This window comes from Dendrobates tinctorius, unplaced genomic scaffold (assembly GCF_039654945.1).
Source record: "Dendrobates tinctorius isolate UK_male_01 unplaced genomic scaffold, ASM3965494v1 ptg000222l, whole genome shotgun sequence".
Classification (NCBI taxonomy): domain Eukaryota; kingdom Metazoa; phylum Chordata; class Amphibia; order Anura; family Dendrobatidae; genus Dendrobates; species Dendrobates tinctorius.
The window spans coordinates 1,489,529-1,510,795 of NW_027361889.1; the positions used below are offsets into that span (position 1 = coordinate 1,489,529).

At 44.6% G+C, this 21,267-nt stretch overlaps 1 protein-coding gene across 1 annotated transcript in view; it reads left to right on the plus strand.

Moving 5' to 3' along the window:
* Positions 1 to 21,267, plus strand: part of MICALL2 (MICAL like 2) — a 54,964-nt gene that overhangs the window by 22,244 nt on the left and 11,453 nt on the right. Inside the window, exons 5-16 of the mRNA XM_073555176.1 lie at positions 3,278 to 3,432; positions 3,627 to 3,748; positions 3,855 to 4,889; positions 5,906 to 6,177; positions 6,368 to 6,461; positions 8,946 to 9,106; positions 12,904 to 13,080; positions 15,368 to 15,423; positions 16,708 to 16,831; positions 17,770 to 17,860; positions 18,060 to 18,133; positions 19,619 to 19,733. Of these exons, the coding sequence (XP_073411277.1) occupies positions 3,278 to 3,432; positions 3,627 to 3,748; positions 3,855 to 4,889; positions 5,906 to 6,177; positions 6,368 to 6,461; positions 8,946 to 9,106; positions 12,904 to 13,080; positions 15,368 to 15,423; positions 16,708 to 16,831; positions 17,770 to 17,860; positions 18,060 to 18,133; positions 19,619 to 19,733 (2,476 nt within the window). The remainder of the gene's footprint in view (positions 1 to 3,277; positions 3,433 to 3,626; positions 3,749 to 3,854; positions 4,890 to 5,905; positions 6,178 to 6,367; positions 6,462 to 8,945; positions 9,107 to 12,903; positions 13,081 to 15,367; positions 15,424 to 16,707; positions 16,832 to 17,769; positions 17,861 to 18,059; positions 18,134 to 19,618; positions 19,734 to 21,267) is intronic.

Consider the following 21,267-nt stretch of genomic DNA (forward strand, 5'->3'; position numbering starts at 1 on the left):
AGAGAGCCGCTACCAGACTTCCATCGTCGTAGTGACCTATCTCTTATCTCAAAAGTTTGATCCTTTTCTCCCCCAAAATCATATGTCCAGAGAGAGATCAGCCGGTCCCGCTGTTATCAGCAGGATGGGCCAACTTTAGTCGAATGTTGATTATTATTAATGTCTATTGGGGTCTTAAGACCCTTAGTCAACTCGTAATCTGTCAGTAAAGTGTTCATTTTTCAAGTAGCGTCACCACTGGAAAATTGAAGTATTACACAGAGTCTATTGAAATAAATGTTGTGAATGTGAAATGCGTGAATGTGCCAAGTCCTCCACAGCAAAAGACTCCATTGTAGGTGATATCTGCTCCGCACAACAAAAATGTAGGACCTGAATGAAGGACCCCATTATCAATGTTGAGTTTCCTAATGTGGAATTTGACTCTACGACTCCTATACACCCCCCTTAGAGCTTTTAAACTTTTTGCCAAAGGGCTCCTTGCTAACTCCATCCAGTGTTTTCCTTAAAGCTGCTGGAACGGGAATTAGAGGTCATCCATGAGCGGTTTTGCGATAAATTGCTGCAGTTACGATGTAGGTTATGGGTCTTTAACTCAAGAAGATAAACAATAGAGAAATTCAGAACATGCAGGAACCCGGCAGATCTGGAAAGTGAAACCAGTTTTACCGTCCACCCAGTGTGATTTAATTATCCTTGGAAAAGTCCCGAAGTCTACAATAGATTCACTCCCAATTACGGGAAATATCTGGCTCTGATGATAAATGGCCACCATGCCGCTCTCATGCCCGTGTACATTACATAGCTGGTGGCTGGAGGCTCCTTTGGCCGACAGCTATTCCTCCTTACTTCACAGTGGACTCCGGTCGGCCATGTGTTGTTGCGGTGTTTTCAGTGGGGTGGGAGAAATAAGTCACTGCCAGACTCTGTGGATGAAAAGTTGCCACCAATAAACATAGGATTGGGCATGCTGATCCTTCTTTCCTTGACATTAGCCACATGGGGAGATTGGGAACCCAACTATACACGTTAAATTGTAGAGTGTTAATGCGAATTACATTCAATATTAAGGTAAATTTTTTGATATGTTAGTCTTTTTTATTTATAAGTGTTGATCATTGGGGGGGGGTCCATATTCTGAATCGATCTCTCGAATAAAAGGTCAAAAGCATTCAGCTTATCCTTGAAAAGCGGTGTACCGGCTGTAAGTGCGTCACGAACACCGCACACAGATATGGTCTGAACACTTCTGTCTCAGGACCAGAATCTCCCCACTGATCAACACTAATAAACAGGGGTTAGGAGGACATATAATAAAAAAAATGTTCAGTTACCCATTGGCCAGTTCTAGTCTATTAAAAGGCATTTACCCTGGCTATTTACACACAACAAGCCATCGGCTACTCAACTAATTCTTCTAACTTTGCCGTGGATGTACTCTCTTCTCCAGTGGCAGCAGCTTTGTGCATGTTTCTCTGCAGAAGAGTCTCTCTTTCAAATGTTCTTCATTTAACTATATTGATATAAAAGAAGTGTTCTAATCTTCTGTATCCAGGAGCAAACTGCTCCTCTGCCTCCTGCTTGCTGTCCTTAAATATGAGAGCTCTAATATGTTGCAAGCAGAAGCCATTTTGCCTCTGCAGCATTGGTGAAGCACCTGGAAAACTGAAGTTGGTTTAAATCCAGCAATCAGGCCACCTTTAGAGCGGTGCTTGAAAAAATAGAGACTGAGGGCGTTGTGCGCCTTGTCTGGAGGATTTTTTTAAGAGGTAAATTGAAAAATTGCTTATTTTGTAATTTTAACCAGTTTAAGACAATCCATTGAAATTTTGACACGCCAGGAAAATGTGACGATTATGGCATGTACATCTTTTTCAGGTGGTTTACTCCAAAATCCTCCTGAAAAAGTACCTAGGAAAGGCTCGAAATCCTGAATATATGTATATCGATGTAAAGACGACTTGCTGTTGTGTTTTGAGCGTCTTTTTGTTGTTTCCAAAGATGGCAAGCTGTTAATGGAAGTGAGCAGAGCATTCCTTATGCGTTTTACATTCTATCCTTTACAATACAAGTCAACGGAAAGGCTCAAAAGAAGTCTGGTCATCACTTCTAAGTGTGTTGTCATTGTTTTTTTTGGGAAAGGATATCGGTTTCTTCATTGTTGTATGGAGTTTAAAACAAAGTTCAAAAAGTGCTGTAAAAAAACAAGGCTGAAAAATTGCTCAGGAAACTACCCCAAAAGTGTTACAAACGACGCGTGAGGAAATTTTTGATGTTTTTTTTAAGCGTCGTCTTCCTCTTCAAAAACTTGATGTGTTCGAAAAGACGCCGTATTCACTTATCCCAAAACTATTTTGATGAGTCCCAAAAAAGGTTTCACAGAAATCATTACAGGACTTTCCAGATTTGCTGTGTTTTTGGCTGCTATTTTTGTCATTGATCGAGCTCGGGATTAAGGTGTGTTCATCAAATATTTCCCGAGTACATACACAAGCTGTTTAAATAGAAGTTGGCTGCCGTTCTGCCCTGAATCCACCACGGAGGAGGCTTCGGCGGGTTCTGCTTAGGCTTTTCAGCAGGAGGAAAAGTTGTTTCTAAATATGTTCCTTTCTGTTGTTTGTTTGCCCGGTAATGAAGGAAACAACATGGGTATTGTTTAGCTACAGTCTGTAGGAAAGTCTCCTTGTGCAGTGTGATTTCATTATCCTCGTTAATGGATCGCTGGTTAGCGCTGCATACATGAATACGCTCACTCTGATTTCCGGCTGAATAATAGAATTCATCTGTAGGGAACATTTAAAGGATCATCTGCTGAAAAGATGCCAAAACCAACGTGATGCCTAAATATTCCGAGACGTAGGATTTGGGCCCCATTTATGTGATGATCAGGGACCCTCTATCTCGCTACCTCCTGTCGTTCACTTTACATTCGATTTATGTTATTCCCTTCTCATGGATCTGTGGGTCTCCTACTATGTGTTTCATTGTCGACCAATTTGGGCTCCCCATGATGGTACATTTTGTTTAATTTTGAGCTCTGGTAGAGGGCGAAGGAGCAATCCAAAAATGGAAGATGTGCGGAGGTGCAGTGCGATCCCAGATCAGCCAGGGGAGCCATGTGAGACCAGGGTGTGAGGAGAAGCAAATCGAGTGTCAATAAAAGTCAAAATCTGTTCCCCCAACCTTACTATCACTTGCCCATTCAGCAAAAACCTTTTTATGCTTTTATAGTACCATAGGATTATTTGTGGTTAACGCTCTTTATCTTCTTTTCCAGTTGGAGGCATGGCAGGTGTGAAACGTCCACCTCCAGACACTATTGAGGAACCGGCTGGAAAGAAAGTAACCAATCATGTTCCTCAACCCACACCCATTACCAAATCATCACATAAGGGCAGCCCAGCTGTTGTTGAGAACTCCCCAGTAAGAGCGGTAAGGCCATATATGATTCAGTTTGATCCCAGATCCTTCAGAACTTCACACCCTACTGCCAAAATCTGAGAAAAGACCCGATATCTAATGGATCATTTTGTGACATCTCTATTCTTACTCTTGGTTCTTTTTGCTACCATTCTCGTATTCCTTACTCATTAAGCTTTGGTTTCTTTTTTTTTACTTTTGTTTAGGGCATTAGAGAAATTAATCCTAACGGAGCAGTAAGCAGTATCTGTGCCATCTGCAGTGAACATGTCCACTTGGTTCAGAGACACATGGCCGATGGCAAGCTCTATCACAGGAATTGCTTCAGGTAGGTGTTGTCGAAATAGTATCCATGGTAGCTGAGACTGTGCATCATCTGAAGACCTCTGTTATACTTGGACATTAAAAAAAAATATTTTCAACCTTATTTTCAGGTGTAAACGGTGTTCAAGAACATTACAGCAGGGCAGTTATAAAATAGGAGACCATCCTGGTACATTAGTCTGCACCAATCTCCATTGTAACAGTCCATCTACTACACCTACTAATGTTTCATTCACTGGACCAAATACGCCTACAGTAGCTTTTTCAGGAGTTAATCGAAGCAACCCTGTTTCAACAAGTCAACCAAGCAGCTCCCCTCCCAGCAGATCTTGGAAAAGTACCACCAGTCCGTCTGTCCCAGAGCCAACTAACAGAACTGCTTCTGTCTTTGCCAACAAAAACACTACTGATGTCTCTAGTAAAACGGGAAAAGAGTCTGGATATAAGTCATCTTCTACTGTACAACCCACAGTCCTTAAGGCTGTTCCTACTTCGCCAAACACAACCAAGCACGAATCCACAAACAGGACGGCGCACGGCTTTTATGGTAGCCCAGAATCTAGAACCAATGTCTCCAGCCCATCTGGCCCAAATAAGGACAAGTTGGCTTCAAATAAGTCCAGCAGCCCAACAACTGGGTATTTACAGGCAATCAAAGTGACCAAAGACATTAGTCACTCCTCTTCATCTAAGAAAGATGCCCCAAAAGATTTAGGGCAGCCTGGTCAACAATCCAAAATCACTGGTGCCTCAGGAAATGTTATCACTGTGTCTTCTCTGTCTAACGGAAAGTGGTCTTCCTCCGCTGCTAAAGATGAGAAAAAGGAACCAAATGCCTCCTCAAAGAGTTGGGTTTCATCAACCGCCAAAAATAAGGAAGCCCGTGAGAAGTTTTTTCAGTCAAGTCCTATTGCATCAGAGCCAACAACCAACCAATCTTCGAATGGACGAGAATCTCCAAAAATATCTGTGTCCAATGGGCCTGGAGGATCGGTGGTTGTTAACATAACACCACGTACATCTGAAGTCAGCGCTGAAAAAGATAAAGCTAGGAACTTTCTCTTAAAAAATATTCCAGGTACAACGCCAACTAAGTCTTCTCAACCAGCAGACACTTCCAGTAGTATATCCACTCCTCCAAAAAGGTACGAGTTCACTTGTAAGGTCATTAGACCTGCTGAGTTCCTGTTGTATTTTTGAGACTATATTGTAATTCTGCTTTCTTAGGAGAATTTTGTCTCTATACATTTTGTCGATATGAGAGAAGTACATTGTAGAAATAACCAAAGACAGATGCTTGGTTGCCTGGTTTAACCAACTTTAAAGAAGAACCGTTACCAGATCAGAAGTGGCCAGTTTTTGCTCTTATTTTTATTCCTGCTGCTCCCCTGATTATTCAGCTTTTTTCTTTTTAAATCCACCATCTGGTTCCAGAAGTGTGAGCCTTTTTGTTTTTACTCAATGCCTAATTTTTATGATCTTTACAAGGTGCTGTGGCTCACAGGATCCTCGGGGGCGTGTCTTTACACTGCTCTGCATTATTACCTGGTGAGCCATGCCCCATTGTGAAGACCATAAAAAGTAGCACCAATTAAAACTCCCATATTTCTGTAACCATATAGCTTATTAAAAAAAAAAAAAAAAAGCTGAATGCTCAGGGGAGTAATGGGATTTAAATAAGAGCAGAAACTGAACTCGTAGTAGAATTGAGCAAAAAGATTTGCAGCGACAACATCATAAATCCACGGCCACTGGCCCAGAACACTGGTAACCTCCGTTTACCTGTCTTCATCCCCGGTGACTCTTCTGATTAGTAAGTCCGGTGTGCCATCATGCACGCATCTTGCCACAATGATGACGTTGCTCTAGACCTTCTAATTGGAAGAGGCGCTGGAGATGACAGTAGGTAGAAGGTTCTTGAGGCTCTGATCCAGCAGCCATGGTGCACCGGCTTGACTGACAGACCAGGATCCTGTGAGTTTTTTTGTTCATCTTTAGTCAAAAGTGATCTTGAAAAACATGTTTTTCAACCCAATATAAGAGGTCCACTCTGACCGTTAACAAGCGGCCACATACAGCCAGTGATGGCCTAGGTATGAACATATACTTAGGAGATACCTCTGTGGTCACCAGCAATTTCTTTTTAACAATTATTTTCCAGGTCACCAGATCCACAGCCAACTATAACAGCGGTTTCTACTCCCAAAACCGAACCTGAGAAACCTGTTCCGAAAGAAAGAAAAACTAAAGTGACAACATCCGTGTTAAATCCCGAGCCTTCAAAAAGAACCCCATCACCCAGCGTCAGCAAAGCTTCTGAACCTCCTGTTCCAGCACCGCGTATACAACCAGCACAGCCTAGGGTTCCAAGTCCTGTCAGAGTCCCGAAGGTGGAGGAGAGAGTCCCGAAGGTGGAAGAGTCGTCTTCAAAAAGTAGGTGTTCTTCCGTTACGGGTCTTTAATTGAATCTCCTTGTGGGAGAGCTTTGCTGAGAACATGTTGACAACTTGGCTTCGTCTGCGCATTCCTGCCCGTTACGTTCCGTCCTCCCTTCGGTATCTGATTGCTCTGAAGTCCATGCCAAAGAGGTTCAACTTTTACTTTCTCTTATTTCACAATTCAGCACAACATTCTGACAATAAAGTGTCAAAATCTGAAGCCCCTGAGGACTGGAGGTCAATGCTGAAGTCTGTGGACAAGAAACCCTCGGTCAAACGGTAAGTTTCAGCAGGTTCTTAAATGTCAAAAGAGGCGCTAATGAAAATGGACCCTGTTTTCTAAGGCCTCTTTCACACATCCGGTGTCAGGGGTCCGGCGGCGTGCGGCGAAAAGCCGGGCCGCCGGATCCGGCCTGCAGTGGTGACACCGGATGTACATGCGGCGCCTGATGCGGCTTGAAGGACATTTAAAGGAGCCGCAGCACAGGGGGACGAGAGAGCCAGCCGGAGAGAGAGCGGGGGACGAGAGAGCAGCCAAAGAGAGAGCGGGGGACGAGAGAGCAGCCAGAGAGAGAGCAGGGGACGAGAGAGCAGCCAGAGAGAGAGCGGGGGACAAGAGAGCAGCCAGAGAGAGAGCGGGGGACGAGAGAGCAGCCAGAGAGAGAGCGGGGGACGAGAGAGCAGCCAGAGAGAGCGGGGGACGAGAGAGCAGCCAGAGAGAGAGCGGGGGACGAGAGAGCAGCCAGAGAGAGAGCGGGGGACGAGAGAGCAGCCAGCGAGAGAGCGGGGGACGAGAGAGCAGCCAGCGAGAGAGCGGGGGACGAGAGAGCAGCCAGCGAGAGAGCGGGGGACGAGAGAGCAGCCAGCGAGAGAGCGGGGGACGAGAGAGCAGCCAGCGAGAGAGCGGGGGACGAGAGAGCAGCCAGCGAGAGAGCGGGGGACGAGAGAGCAGCCAGCGAGAGAGCGGGGGACGAGAGAGCAGCCAGCGAGAGAGCGGGGGACGAGAGAGCAGCCAGCGAGAGAGCGGGGGACGAGAGAGCAGCCAGCGAGAGAGCGGGGGACGAGAGAGCAGCCAGCGAGAGAGCGGGGGACGAGAGAGCAGCCAGCGAGAGAGCGGGGGACGAGAGACACCAGCCAAAGAAAGGTATGGAGCGTATGGAGGGAGAGAGGGAAGGGGAGAGAGAGAGAGATGCGCACTAGGCACTTGTGGGGTTAAAACTCAGTGCCCGGGCATGCGCTGTTGAAAAAGCCGGTCCGGCGCTGCAAAAAAACGTTGCAGCCAACGTTTGCAGAAGCCGGACGGCGCATGTTTGCCGTATCCGGCAAAACCCGGAGGCGCCGCATGTCCATTTGGCATGATGCGGCGATCATTACATTCTATGTGAAAAAACGGGATCCAATTCCGGATCCGGTTTTCACAATTTTCGCCGCATCGTGCCGAATTAAACGGATGTGTGAAAGTAGCCTTACTCGGGTTAAGCATTTTCCATATTTTGGGTGTGTTGTTTCATACCTTCTAACATTTACGTTCTCAATGTGGATGGCGCTATTGAGTGCTGGACTAAGGGTCTCACAGGTGGGGATTTCCATGTTCGATGTAAACTTTCCCGTGGTGGCCCCCCCACAAGGTCAGTTGTTCAATTCCAGCATTACTTGGGAGATCTTGCATAAGCTTGTGTAACTTTTATGCTTACCAGTGAGTTTGAGAGGTAACGACGCACCGTAAGGAGACCAGCTGAGTATAGAGACTTAATGGCAATGTTTCATGGCAAAAAAACATGCAAATTAGCTCTCTACTAGAAGGAAGGAAACCTTTATCTCCAGTGCCACCTATCAAAGGTAATCAAGCAATAAGTCTTTGATGACTCTACAAAAAGATAGACACCATCTACAGTCAACTTTTTGGGGGTACTTGCCCTTCATCAGTGCAGAGAAGAGGATTAGACTTCCTTAATACCAATTTCGAGGGACTGGCTTTCCTTAAAGAGACCAGCAGTTTAAGGAAATACTCCAAGGAAAAAATATGCTAATTTATTCTCTTCTCCAACAGTTCTCCTTTAAAGGAATTTTCATCTTCATAGATGGGGATTGTCATAGAGTGCTTGCAAAAACAAGCAGTTTTGGAACGTACCGTTTATTAAAATGTTTACCTCTTCTTGAGATATTAGCCCTTTCCTTTGCCTAGGTGACCGACAAACCACTGGTGTCTAGCAGCAGTGGCCGAACATGCACAAATGGTCTCTCTCCTCCAATAAGCAGCTTGGGCGAGACTGTCATTTTTTTTCAAAAATGGGATGATTTTCTCCCCCCCTTGGAGCATTGCCAAGACTCCTTGCACATCTGGCCTTCTTAAGGAGGGACATTCCCCCATAAAAGCTACTTCCAAATCCCCGAATTTCAGGAAGAATTCCTTCCCGTCCCGCTCTCCTATATATGGGCGTCTTGGAATCGTTAAGATGTCTCTAAATAGAATCATTTACATGAATCACTGTGTTGCTGATTAACTCCAGGCTCTTTCCAAGCAATTGTCGGCTTTAGGATATTTGCATGGCTTAAGACAGATGTGCCTGGAAAAAATCCTGGGACCACTGGCTGCACACAGGAAGACACTTCGTTAATAAGCCCCATTCATTCCTCTCCAGACCGCGGAGATCTCACACATCTTCCCCTGGTGTCATCACTGTATATAGGCTGCTTCTAACTGATCGCGTCTACGTGCAGACGGTTCTCCATACCTTGTAATGTCTCTTATGTTCTTCCCAGTACTGTGCACGAGCCGAAACCAACGACAAAAGAACCGGAGAGTACAACAACTCCCAAGAAACCAACAACTGTCACCATCATCACTCCAAACCCTGCTGACAAAGAGAAGAAGCCCGTTCAGCCGCCTGCGCCCATTACTGCACCGAGCCCCGTAGTTACAGGTAAAAAAAACTTAACAGCGAGGAGCAACACCACATTGGCACAGCTTCTCTCTTCCTGCAGAGGCGGTCTGTATCGGATCGTTCGCCAGTTTAGTAGGTTGGGGTTAAACGGCGACTGGGTCCTTGACATCGCTCACGTGTCCAGAGGCCCCGTATACATCGTGGCATATTTCACCCACGAGGCACAGCCGTGACCAAGTTGCAAAAAGTCGGAATAAGTTGGACTTGCTTGTCGTGGTCGGGGCACCTTGGGAGACCCTAATCTCTTTCGTTATCGCACGTAGAGATCTTTGGTGGCGTGAACTGGAACACGCGACCAACGTAGTCGTGTAGCTCCAACCGTAGTCTAAACATGTATGTCTGCAAGAACAGGGAAAATGTGCAGATTGTAGGCAGTGCCAGCCACCGCGTTACAAAGAGTGGAAAACACAGCACTTTGATAATCTTTACCATTTAATTCTATGGAAAATTGTTTGACTGTAGATCCTATTGACTTGGATGGCCACCTCTCTATTTAAAGGGGGGTGTTCAGCATTAGAAAAACATGGCTGCTCTCACTTGTCTGCATTACCACTCGCCCTGTAGACAAGGGTGGCACTCATCATGGAATAAAGCAGCCATGTTTTTCTAACCCTTTAAGTATTATTAATGTTTTATATTTTATGTTTTTTTTAATTGCTCCATTAGGTTCTCATGCGTGAAGCTTTTCAGCCTTTGTTCGGAGGTATATAGGGAGGATTGATTGCCCGATGTATACCTCCGTGCACCGCTGTACAGAACTGCAGCTCCTTATGTCTCCCGCTTTTCTGTGTTCCACAGTCTGACATTTTTATCTTTTTCTGTCCTTTTTTGATTTCTTCTCATACCTAGCTGAGAATGCAAACCGAGATCAGATCAGTTCCCCTAATGAGCAGCGCCTGTGGTGATCCGGCCGCGCGCAGACCTTCACATGGGACGCTCCCGTCAGTGCCGTGATATGTGATCTGTGCATGTCCCGTGTGTCGTGCTTTGACCCTTGCATGCGTTTGCAGTTCAGCCATGTCCTACATTTTCAAGATCTGTTCCAGGAGGCCCCATAGATTGATAAACCCCGTCTGTAGCATTGCTGACTGATCAGTATCACATGTTACGTCTGGAGAAGATTTAAAAGGATCTCTCCATGCAGACAACGCTTTTTTTTTTTTTTTTTCTTAAAGGACCTGTCAAAAGTGTCCAGTTTTTGCTCTTATTTTATTCCCCCTTGCTTACCTTAAGTATTTTATATTCTTTTCTAAATCCGCCATTTGATTCTAGAGATATTGGCTTTTTAATTTAGTGCTGCTTTTTATTGTCTTTTCCAAGGGGGCGTTGCTCACAGGTTCCTCGGGGGCGTGTATTTAGGCAGCTCTGCATAATTACCCTTAGACACACCCCCTTAGTAAAGGCCATGAAAAGGAGCATTCATTAAAAACGCCCATATCACTGGAACCACGTGGCGGATTTAATAAAAAAAAAAAAAGCCAAAACTACGGCTTACTCAGGAGAGAGCTGCAGGAATAAAACAAGAGAAAACTGGACACTTTTAATCTGTTGACAAGTTCTCATTAAAGTTGCCTGCTAGTCAATCAGTCGATCACTATTGGCACCCCTGAGAAACATTTTGATTCTCCCTTGTAAAGCCGAGGCCAGCCAGGCATTTCGCCTACAGCGTCCCCTGCAGGGGAAAAGTAGTATTACACGAGGAATAATCATTGATGTCATACATGGGTCCGTTCCTGCAGATAGGCTCTTGCAGAGTGTGGTCAGGAGCGGTCTAGTGCCCTAATAGTGTATAGATAAGGGATTGACCCAAGTCCAGCTCCTGGCACCCCCAACAAAGAACTGTTTTTCCAGGAAAACCAATACCGTCCAAGCTTTAATATAGTATTAAAGATGAGCTCTCCGTTCCAGCTTGCAGATGCGGTATATGGATTGGCGTTGTCTTCACGAGAGTCCCCCTTTTAAATCCACTATAGTAATATTCATCCTGATCTTCCTGGTTCATACATAAAATGCCAGAGCTATAGTGAAGACCGACACACAAGAGAAAGTAGCTAGCAGGGTACTTGGCTGGCAACCTGCTCGGACCATATAATAGCAATTTATAAGTGACCCTTCCACCTGTTAGACTTTGGTGAGACAGAAGCAGGCTGAGACTTTGCATCGGAGCGCGGCCATTACTCCTCCTCTGCGGTCAGTCTCCCAGATCACTCCTGCGTGTGACGGCATGCTTCTCTTTTTATCTAGAACCTGTTTTGACCCCGTTTTTGCATTAGGATGGCTTTTGAAAGACATGACAGATGGCATGTCTGTGCATGAGGGCGGCCTTTATGAATGTGAGGTGCCCGCAGTGCGGGGGGTTTTATCTCTACGCTGCACGATGGAATATATCATATCTACACAGATGTAGCAGAGTTGTTTGCGCTACAGTACATTTTCCATTGTGACATGGTGTTTTTTTTTATTTTATTATATATTCTTTGACTGCATGTGTTATGTTTGCATCACTACAAAGGGGGATCTCGGGGGCTTGAAAAAAAAATTAAAAGGATATTATGGATTATAAAAAAACAAAAAAAACAAACATTCTAGTTCCATTAGAATTCTTTTTTGCCTTACCAGTGTTTTTTTTTTTCTTTCTGATTATGTCCACTGGTCCTTTTCATATCAGCATTGGAAATTGCTTAATATTTAGTGGACCTCCTATAAATTATTGGGGCCCATCAGGTGCTGTTGGTATCCATCCTGCAACTGATCCGCCAGGGCATTGAGGTGTCTAGAAAAATGGAAACCACGAAGCAGATGTAAAAAAAAAAAAAAAAAAGGCTTAGGCCTAAGGCTACACCTTAGGCAAACCCGACAATACCGGTGAAATCTGCCGGCGGTCTAATATGTACCGGGGTCTTCCGAATCTTCCCTGGTAGATGGTGTTGGGTGAAGAGAAGGATCCGGCATGTTGGATTTCCAGTGGCCGATCTTTCCTCTTCCAGGAGATGACCACTGGCACTGAGCGATTAGGAGAGATGGCCGTCTGACGAACGATCCTTTAGGCCTGTTTCACATTTCCGTTTTTTGACGTCAGTCAAAATCCGCCACTTTTAGAAAAAAAACGGATCCACCCCTTTTTTGGAAAGGAAAAAATGGATCCGCCACTTTTTCACGGAACGGCCGTGAAAAATCTCTTTTTCTCTCTGTCTCTCTCTCCTTTTCCAGTACGCGGATCCTTTACATTTCCGAACCTTTCCTACTTCAGCGGATCCGGTCCGGTGGCATACGTTGGTGTCACAACGGAAACGGAACCATTTTTCCCATCTTTGGCGGATTGCAACTGAACAAAAGAAAACGGAAGTGTGAAACGGGCCTAAGCCGACAGCTACCTAATGTGCATGGGCGGCCTTCTAGGTGGCCATATTGCATGATGGTGGGGTCATTGGCGTTCACCTATTGAGACTGTATGACCAGCTTCGATCTCTGCCATTCTTGCTGCCTTTCATTGCCCCCATTTAAAGTCAATCGGGTCCATCGATGACCGTTCCATTATAACTGTAAGTTGGAGCCCAAGTGACTTCTTTACCCCTATGGTGACGTCACTTTGCTGGACATCATGCGCTTATTATAGGACATTGTTATATGGGTGATTGGATAGAAATTATCTTGTTTCTTCATAGATTTTGTTATTTCCCCCAGGTTCGTTCTTTGCATTTTTTTTTTAAGGTGATACATTTTGTATTTTTTATGACGTTCCTTGTTGTAAGTGATTTATCTCATTATCTGCCTAGAATCGGCTACAGTAGCGCCTGCCAAAAAGAAACTTCTAGTTGCCAAAATAGACCTGATCAATGATTGGCCCAAACCTGAGCAGAAGTGGCAAGATGGCCCTGCGACCCATGACCCGGAGGTGCCCAGTTGGCGCTCACACTGGACATCCGGCAAGACTCCTACAAATGACCCATCTGGTAAGGACGGAGTATACTGAGGGCTGTGGGGGTACCGTATTTTAGGAAAAACTAGTATATTCTAGCCCTGTGGAGGCTTAGGTAAGAAACATAATGTTAATGATGTGTGACCCACCTTTCCTAGGCTCCAGAATGGTAGACTTACTCTTCACATTATAGCGGGAGTATTTATTTTTTATCAGCATAATTATTTTTTTATTTTATGCCTTTACATTTAATGGTGCCTGGTCTTGTGCTGATGTGAAGTACTGCCATATAGTGTGCTATACTATACAGTTCCATGCATTCATCCATCTGATAAATATCTATTGTCTAAATAATGCTGCAATAAAAGGTCCATGGTGGTCTTAAGCCTATATAATGCTGCTATATACAATCCATGGTGGTTTATGGTATAAATAATACCGCTATACAAGATCTCTGGTCTAAATAATGCTGCTATATCAACTCCTTGGGGGGATGTATGGTCTAAATAAGGCCGTTATACATGATCTCTGTTGGTGTTTGGTCCAAATAGTACCACTAGACCAGATTTGTGGTGGTCTCTAGTATAAATAATGCTGCTATGTCAGATCTTTGGGGGTCTATGGTTTAAATAATATTGCTATACAAGATCTACGGTGGTCTCTGGCATAAATAAAGCTGCCATAACAAATCCTTGGGGGTCTATGGTCTAAATAATGCTGCTATATTAAATCCTTGGGGATCTATGGTCTAAATATCGCTATACAAGATCTGTGGTTGTTTGGTCTAAATAATACTGCTAGGCAAGAGCTGTGATGGTCTTTAGTCTAAGTAATGCCGCTATACAAGATCCCTGGTGGTCTCTAACCTCAGTGGTGCCCCTTTCATCAGCGGTGGCTAGTGTGCCCTGTTTGGCAGCACAAGTCACACCCCTGGTCTGACCGCGTCTGTCACATAGGTGTTAATGTTATTTTTAACTTCCGAATGAAAGAGAATTGCTGTAAACTTTGCGGGCTTGTTCGCCTGCGATCAGTAATGTGACCAGTTGCACAAGTCTTGCCTCGCCCATATGAGTCACGTTAAAGACATGGGTGGTAGGAAGTCATTACTCCCATCAGGTGAGCAGCCGTGACGCCTCTTTCCCCAGAGCTAAACTTAGAGGCAGATCTTATTGTGTCCGACTTTATTAAAGGGATTAAAGCCGAACGCTCCTAGTGATCCAACAGTATGCAGCCATATAAAAGTGCGCCCCATCTCCTGCGCGGCTCAGTGTTACGGCTGGGAACGTCCTAGCAATTAACTCTGCTTCCTGCCGTTTTAATCATTGCATCCGTCCATCCTAGGTCAGACATAGCAGAGCTGAAACCGTGATAACAATGACAAGCGCCAATCCGGAGATGCGGCGCAGAAATAAACCCCCCAAACCGTGCCCTAGTATAGCACCGCACAGCAGAAAACCCTGTGGCCCGCGTTCACCATTTGCAGGGTTTGAGTCCCTTCTGTTTTTTTGTCTTGTGATCAACGGCGCACGAAAAAATTGTCTTTTTTTTTCCCCCCCCCCTGTTTTGAACCTTTTTTGCAACTTTTGGGGCCAAAAGTCATCAAAAACTGCGCCAAATATTGGACGTACTCAAATTTTGAGATTTAAAAAAAAAAAACATCTGGAATTGCTAAGTGCACCCACAAAGCTGAAAAAAAACAAAAAAACAGGCGAGCACATGTGTAGACTTAAAAAGGGGCGAAGATAGAATAATGAAATGGGTGCAAAAGTGGACCAAAAAAATAGGCGCAAAGGTAATGATGAATCAGGGCTTGTATGAACTAGGCAGAAAATGCATTAGTATCTGCCCCAAAAGCTTATTAGGGGTCTTTTTTTCCGAGTTTTTGGAACAGAAACTGAGCGGAAAACCAGCGTCTTTGAGGAGTTTTTGGGCTTTGGAGGAAATTTTTAAGAATTTTTGCTCAGATTTGGCTTCAAAACCTCCTTGAAAAACTCACGGTTTAAAATGCATAGAACTAGCGCCACGCTCGAGAAGATGGTGACAGTAATGGTTAGTGAGGAGAAAGAGATCAGTAGCACACCATCCGTTGTGAAACTACAACTCCCAGCATGCCCTGGGATATAGTGGAGATGTACTGCCTGAGTGGGGGCCCTTTTGAGTGGGAAAATAGTGTGCCCCGTGTTAAAAAAAAATCTTAGGAGAGAAGTTTCCGAACTTCCCCCCATCATATCAAAAGGGTAACGGTTACAGGTCATCCACAGTGGGTCACATGTGAAGGATACATGTATTACCTGCTTACTGATGGTCTTCCTTTCTTCCAGGTGAAAAATCCAATTCACGTCTGTCAGAAAACAACAATGTGGGGTCTCCTAACAAGGTTTGTCATATTCAGTGACCATTATTCAACCCAACTACTGAAAGAGTGTGGCGTAACCGGCCAACAGGGTAACGGGGCAGGTGAAGGGTTTTATGTTAAATGTGTTTTTTTTAGAAAAGTCTTTTTTATTTTATTTCAATTTTTCATATCACCAAATTAAAGAAAATAGATTTTGGTCATAGAAATAGATCTTAGAAATGAAGCAGACCCTATTTGTTTGTATAGAAGTACTAACTGAGCATGCTCTCATCTGAGAAGGGAGGGGGAGGAAGTGAGGTGTGCCATCTGCCATTGTGAATGGTGGATTCTGTTATCTACTGTATATAGAGGTGCTATCAGTCATTGTACAGGAGGAGGTGAGCTGTGTTATCTCCTATTGTGAGTGGTGGATCCTGTGTTATCTACTGTATAGAGGTAGTATCAGTCATTGTGCAGGAGGAGGAGGAGAGCTGTGATATCTATTGTGAATGGTGGATCCTGTGTTATCTACTGTATATAGAGGTGTTGTCATTGTACAGGAGGAGGAGGTGAGCTGTGACATCACCTATTGTGAAGGATGAATCCTATCTTATGCACTGTATATACTGTATAGGCGTTTTCAGTCATTATACAGGAGAGGGAGAAAGTGAGCTGTGACATCTATTGTGAATGCTGGATATTGTGTTTTCTACTGTATATAGAGGTGTTATCAGTCATTGTACAGGAGGAGGAGGTGAGCTGTGACATCACCTATTGTGAATGGTGCCGCCTGTGTCGGTCTACTATATATAGAGGGGTTATGGATCGTTTTAATCATGTCTATGATGCTAATGAGACTGCTGAACAGTTTTCAGTATAGATCAGGCAGTGCGAGTTTAGGACTGTGCCGAGTGGTCAGTGTGGACATTTTGAATATACAAATGGAGAATAAAATTACATTTAACATAAAATTCCGGGTTAAACAATTAGTCACTTTCTGACATTTCCTTTAAAGTAGACGACAAAAAAGGCAGTGACTCCCAGACCTAGAAGAAAGCTGTAGCCCCCTCTTCCCCATTATGGGATGATTGTATTACATAGAAGAGGGGAGCGGCGTGCTGGTGCCAAACTAGTGGTGATTCGGCAGATTTTGTGCACCACTTCCTTTTAAACTACCCGGTTCCTGCCTACTTAAAGGGGCAGCGCACCACTCACACCATGGCACTGAGTCACAGGGCAGGTCATACATTGATGATGGAGTATTGCTGATAATACTATTAAGTATCTGCGGTCACTGATGGGAATCGCTCCTCTGATCCGCTGCAGGCCCGTCCTGAATATATTCCAGAAGAAGAGATCCAGAGACAGCTGCAGATCATTGAGCAGGAGCTGGATTATTTGGAGCAGCGGGGAGTGGATTTGGAGAAGCAGCTGCGTAGTTGTGACGGAGGTAACTTTTTTTTTTTTTTACAGTGATTGTTAAACAGAAATTTAATTTTAAGCCTAAAATGATGATAGAGGCATTGCAGGTCAGTGCTAAATAAGGCATAAATAAAAAGAGCCGCCATCTGCCCCTAGGGGGAGCTCATATTCAGTTCATTTCTAGCTTTATAATCTACATGTTGTTAGCGCCCCCTAGTGGTGAAATGCGTCAAGGGAAAAATACAAGTTTTAAAATACAAAAATGCAAGATATGTAACGAATTAATGCAGATCTAAAAACAAAAAATGCTGGGATCTTCACTGATCCAGAGAATGGGGTTCATAAGGGAGCATGTCCTCTACCAATCCATTGTCTGAGACCGTCCCATAAAGGAATAATAGTGATTTAAATTCTCATGACTATTAAAATTTCTGCTGAGGTGGCTTGTGACAGTACCAGGGGATCCTCCTCTGGGGTCAGACACAATATTGAGATCCACAGGACCACGAGAAGACATCCCAATTTGGAGGTGACTTTGCAGCCATACACTTCTAAGGAAATCTGGCTCCTTTTCTGCATAGATGATGGGGGCCTTTAAAGAGGTGAAAGGGGTTGTCTAGTATACAAGTTATCGCCTATCTAAAGGACAGCGGTGGGGGGTTAGACTGCTGGGACCCCACTGATCGCCAGAACGGGGCACTTTTAAGCTAATGCATGTGGCACGGCTGTGTGCAAGCTAGACTGCTCCATTCATCCTCTATGGGGCTGAGCTCAGCACTCAGCAGTCCTATAGGGAATTAATAGAGCAGCAGTCGAGCATTGGGGTAAATGTGGTCTGTTCTGTGCAGGTCGGACCCCCAGTAAGCCATAAGTTATCACCTCTCGTGTCTATAAGACCCTCATTCTTTAAAGCGGGCCATCCAGTTCATAGAAAACCTAATGATGTCCTCCCCTTATGTCTTCTAGATGAATCGGAGGACTTGCTTATGGTGGATTGGTTCAAACTCATCCACGAGAAGCAGCTTCTGCTGAGACAGGAATCGGAGCTGAACTACATGTGAGTGCCGTGCCGGATGTGTGACGTCCATAGTTAAGTCCTCGTCCCCGCTTCCATTGTCTCGTGCCCTGCGATGCTGATGAGAAGTTTTTCTGTTGGCAGATGCCCGGCTCGGCAAACAAGCACTGATTGAATGGTAGCAGCTCAGCGTCTGCACGCGGCGCACCGCCTCCTAATGGGTTTTGTCAATGTCTTCCAGATCCAAGCAGCAGGCTCTGGAGAGCGAGCAGCAGGACGTGGAGACCGAGCTTCGCAACCTCATGAACAAGCCAGGTGAGACTAGGATATTGCAAGTCACCCATAATATTGCCCAAAGGTGCGTGAGTCACAACGGTAAATTATTGTCAGACGGCCGGAGATAAGCGGGGAAGCCCCGGGGACCTAACATTGATCTGTAGATAAGACACACCATAGGAAGGATTGGTATGGAGCGGCCCGCAGGGTTACAAGACCTGATGAATGGGTGTCGGGTCGTGTGTCCCACACCTGCTCCTATACTCAGCAGCTATATGAATTGCACAAATAAAGGGACAGTTATATCCAATCTATGCATTCTATATGTCCCTGACATCAGCCACAGGGCCCTTTACAAGAACTGTATTTGTAGCCCTTCCTTTCCAGTAACAGTGACATGTCTGACATGCCAGTGTAAGGAGACTTATAGGCCATGCAATGCTTCTCTGGGAAATTAAATATGCAAATTGCCTCTTCAGAGAGGAAGAGGACTTGAACTGTAGTTACACCTATTGGAAGTAGCGATTCTAATAGTCAATATCGACCCTTTAATGAGCTTTGCCACGTGACTTTGGATAAAAGCCAAACCAGAATCTCAATTTACAGGCACGGTGTTTTGGGGTGTTGCCCCTCTTCATTGCAAAGAATGAGATCTGATTTTGCTGTATGAGAGGCATCTGACTTTGATCTAAATGATAAAATTTCTCGTTGTGGACAGTGACATTCCTGACATTCTAGGGTAAGGAGACATATAGGTCATGCAATGCTCTTTAAGAGGAGAGCTCCTAGAGGAGTCTTGTTATACTTTCATGTCACTCTGCACAAGGAAAAACATTACCGCTTAGACCCCAGTAATCGGCCTCTCCTATAGCCAAATCAGATCTCATGCTTTGCACAGATGAGAGGCAAAGCCCCAAAACAGATGTATGCAAATCAAAATCCTGGTTTGGCTTTTATCCTAAGTCATATGGCAAGGCTCGTTATAAAGGTTCAATGCTGACTTTTAGGATTGCTACCTCCAATAGGTGGCGCTAGAGTTCAAGGCCTCTTCTTCTCTGCAAAAGCAATTTGCATATGTAGAGAAGCATTGCATTGCCTATAAGTCTCCTTACACTGGCATGTCACTGTCTATAAGGAGAAGCATTAACCCTTAGGTCCCTTGAATTGTGTTATTCAAAACTACAACTTGTCACTCATAAAAATAAGCCCTCTTTGTCTATGTATTCAGAAGAATAAAAAAAGTATGGGCGAAAACTTCCAGAGTTGTGAATATGTCCTTAACCTGCCCAGACATCGGTGTGTCAGACATGTCTTACAGCCGCTTAGCCCATTACACGATGCTATAAACAGGCATATTTGGCTACTGCGACCAAACCGGGAAAAATGGGTCGACTTTAGATTTTTGGCTCTTCTGAAGTGGAGGTTGTTATGACCGGACAGGATCTGCGCCTTCAGATGGTCTGTTGTTCCCTATAGTCGACCACACGTATATTCATCTATATACTGCATTTTCCTTATTTTCAGAACATCTGAAATCTGAAAGGGACAAGGCCAAAGAGAAGGAACTTCTGGATAAGTATCTGATCATAGTCAACGACCGGAGTGAGATTGTTGAATGCCTGGATGAAGATCGCATACGGTAAGAAAGATATTCTAGTATCGTCACTTACAGACCAGGTTGTTCAGGATTACAGACGCTTTTTTTAGGGACAGCTCCACACTTGTGCAAAGCTTGTGCTGGGTATTGCTGCTTGGCTTCATTGAAGTCATTGGGTCCGAGATGCATTACCGCATACAACCTGTGGATAAGTGTGGTGCTGTTTCTGGAAGGAATCGACAATTTTTGTTTAATTCTGAACAATCCAGATAAAGTTACACTAATTTCTAGCATGTTTCCAATCATTTATTTTTATAATACATCAGTCCCCCATTATCTATAGAGAGGTGAGTGGGTTATAGAAACAACGCCATTCATGTCAATGGGCCAACCCACCTATGAGAGTGAAGCTGGGGAAAGATGCCGGCTAAGGCCGGGTTCAGATCAGGGTTTTTAATGGTCTGTATACAGACTGCAATGCCGGACCTGATCGCCGACCAAAACTTACAGCAGTGCGAGTTGTCAGATCCACAGGTAGTCTGGGCATATTGATCTGTTTATGGGCTGTGTGCATGCGCCCGTCTGAACTCGGCCAAAAGACCCCCAATATAGAATTTGGGTGGACTGTCTGACATCTTATCTGTATGGGGGCCCGAATCTCCCTCCAATAGATGATGTTGGAGGAAAGAGGGATCAGGAATAGTAATGAGCGAGCGCGTTCGCCACTCGATCATGTATCAGGGTGCTCGAGCTCCTTGCTTGAGTCCCTGCCTCGTATGTTTTGCGGCTGTTAAACAGCCAACAAACATGGCTATGGCATTACTGTGTGTGTCAGGCAATCCCAGCATGTTTATTGGCTGTCTATCAGCCGCAAAACATACATGATGGAGACTCGAGCATGACGCTTGAGCACCCTGATGCATGATCGAGTGGCGAGCACGCTCGCTCATCACTAATCAGGAATGTTAGACCGCAACAAAAATATCGACATTTGAAATTTGTCAGCTTCTTACTACCCTCTCTCTTCCCAAACATTTGCACACTCAGCTAAACCGAGCATACGTGTGTGTGAGTAGTGTATATAGGGGATCATTGGGGAGGGCTGTCGACTGAAGCGTTTGACCAACAACTATTAAAAGTGTATGGGCACTCAAAAGTCTGCAGAGACGCGTCCTCTCTTCAACCCAGAAACACCCCTAAATGTCACTTTCCGCTATGGTTGAGCACATCCACATTGGGTGGATCAGGGAAATTCTGTAGATATAGTATATCTTGACTTCAGCAAAGCATTGGACAAAGTATCTCACACAATCTTTATTGAAAAAATGACTAAGTATGGAATGGACAAGGCAACTGTTAGGTGGATTCATAACTGGCTTAGTGATCGGACCCAAAGAGTGGTCGTAAATGGCTGCACATCCAGTTGGAAGAATGTCTCAAGTGGGGTACCACAGGGCTCTGTCCTGGGCCCTGTATTGTTCAACATCTTTATCAACGATTTAGATGAAGGAATTGAGGGTAAACTGATTAAATTTGCCGATGACACAAAGCTAGGAGGGATAGCTAATACTAGAGA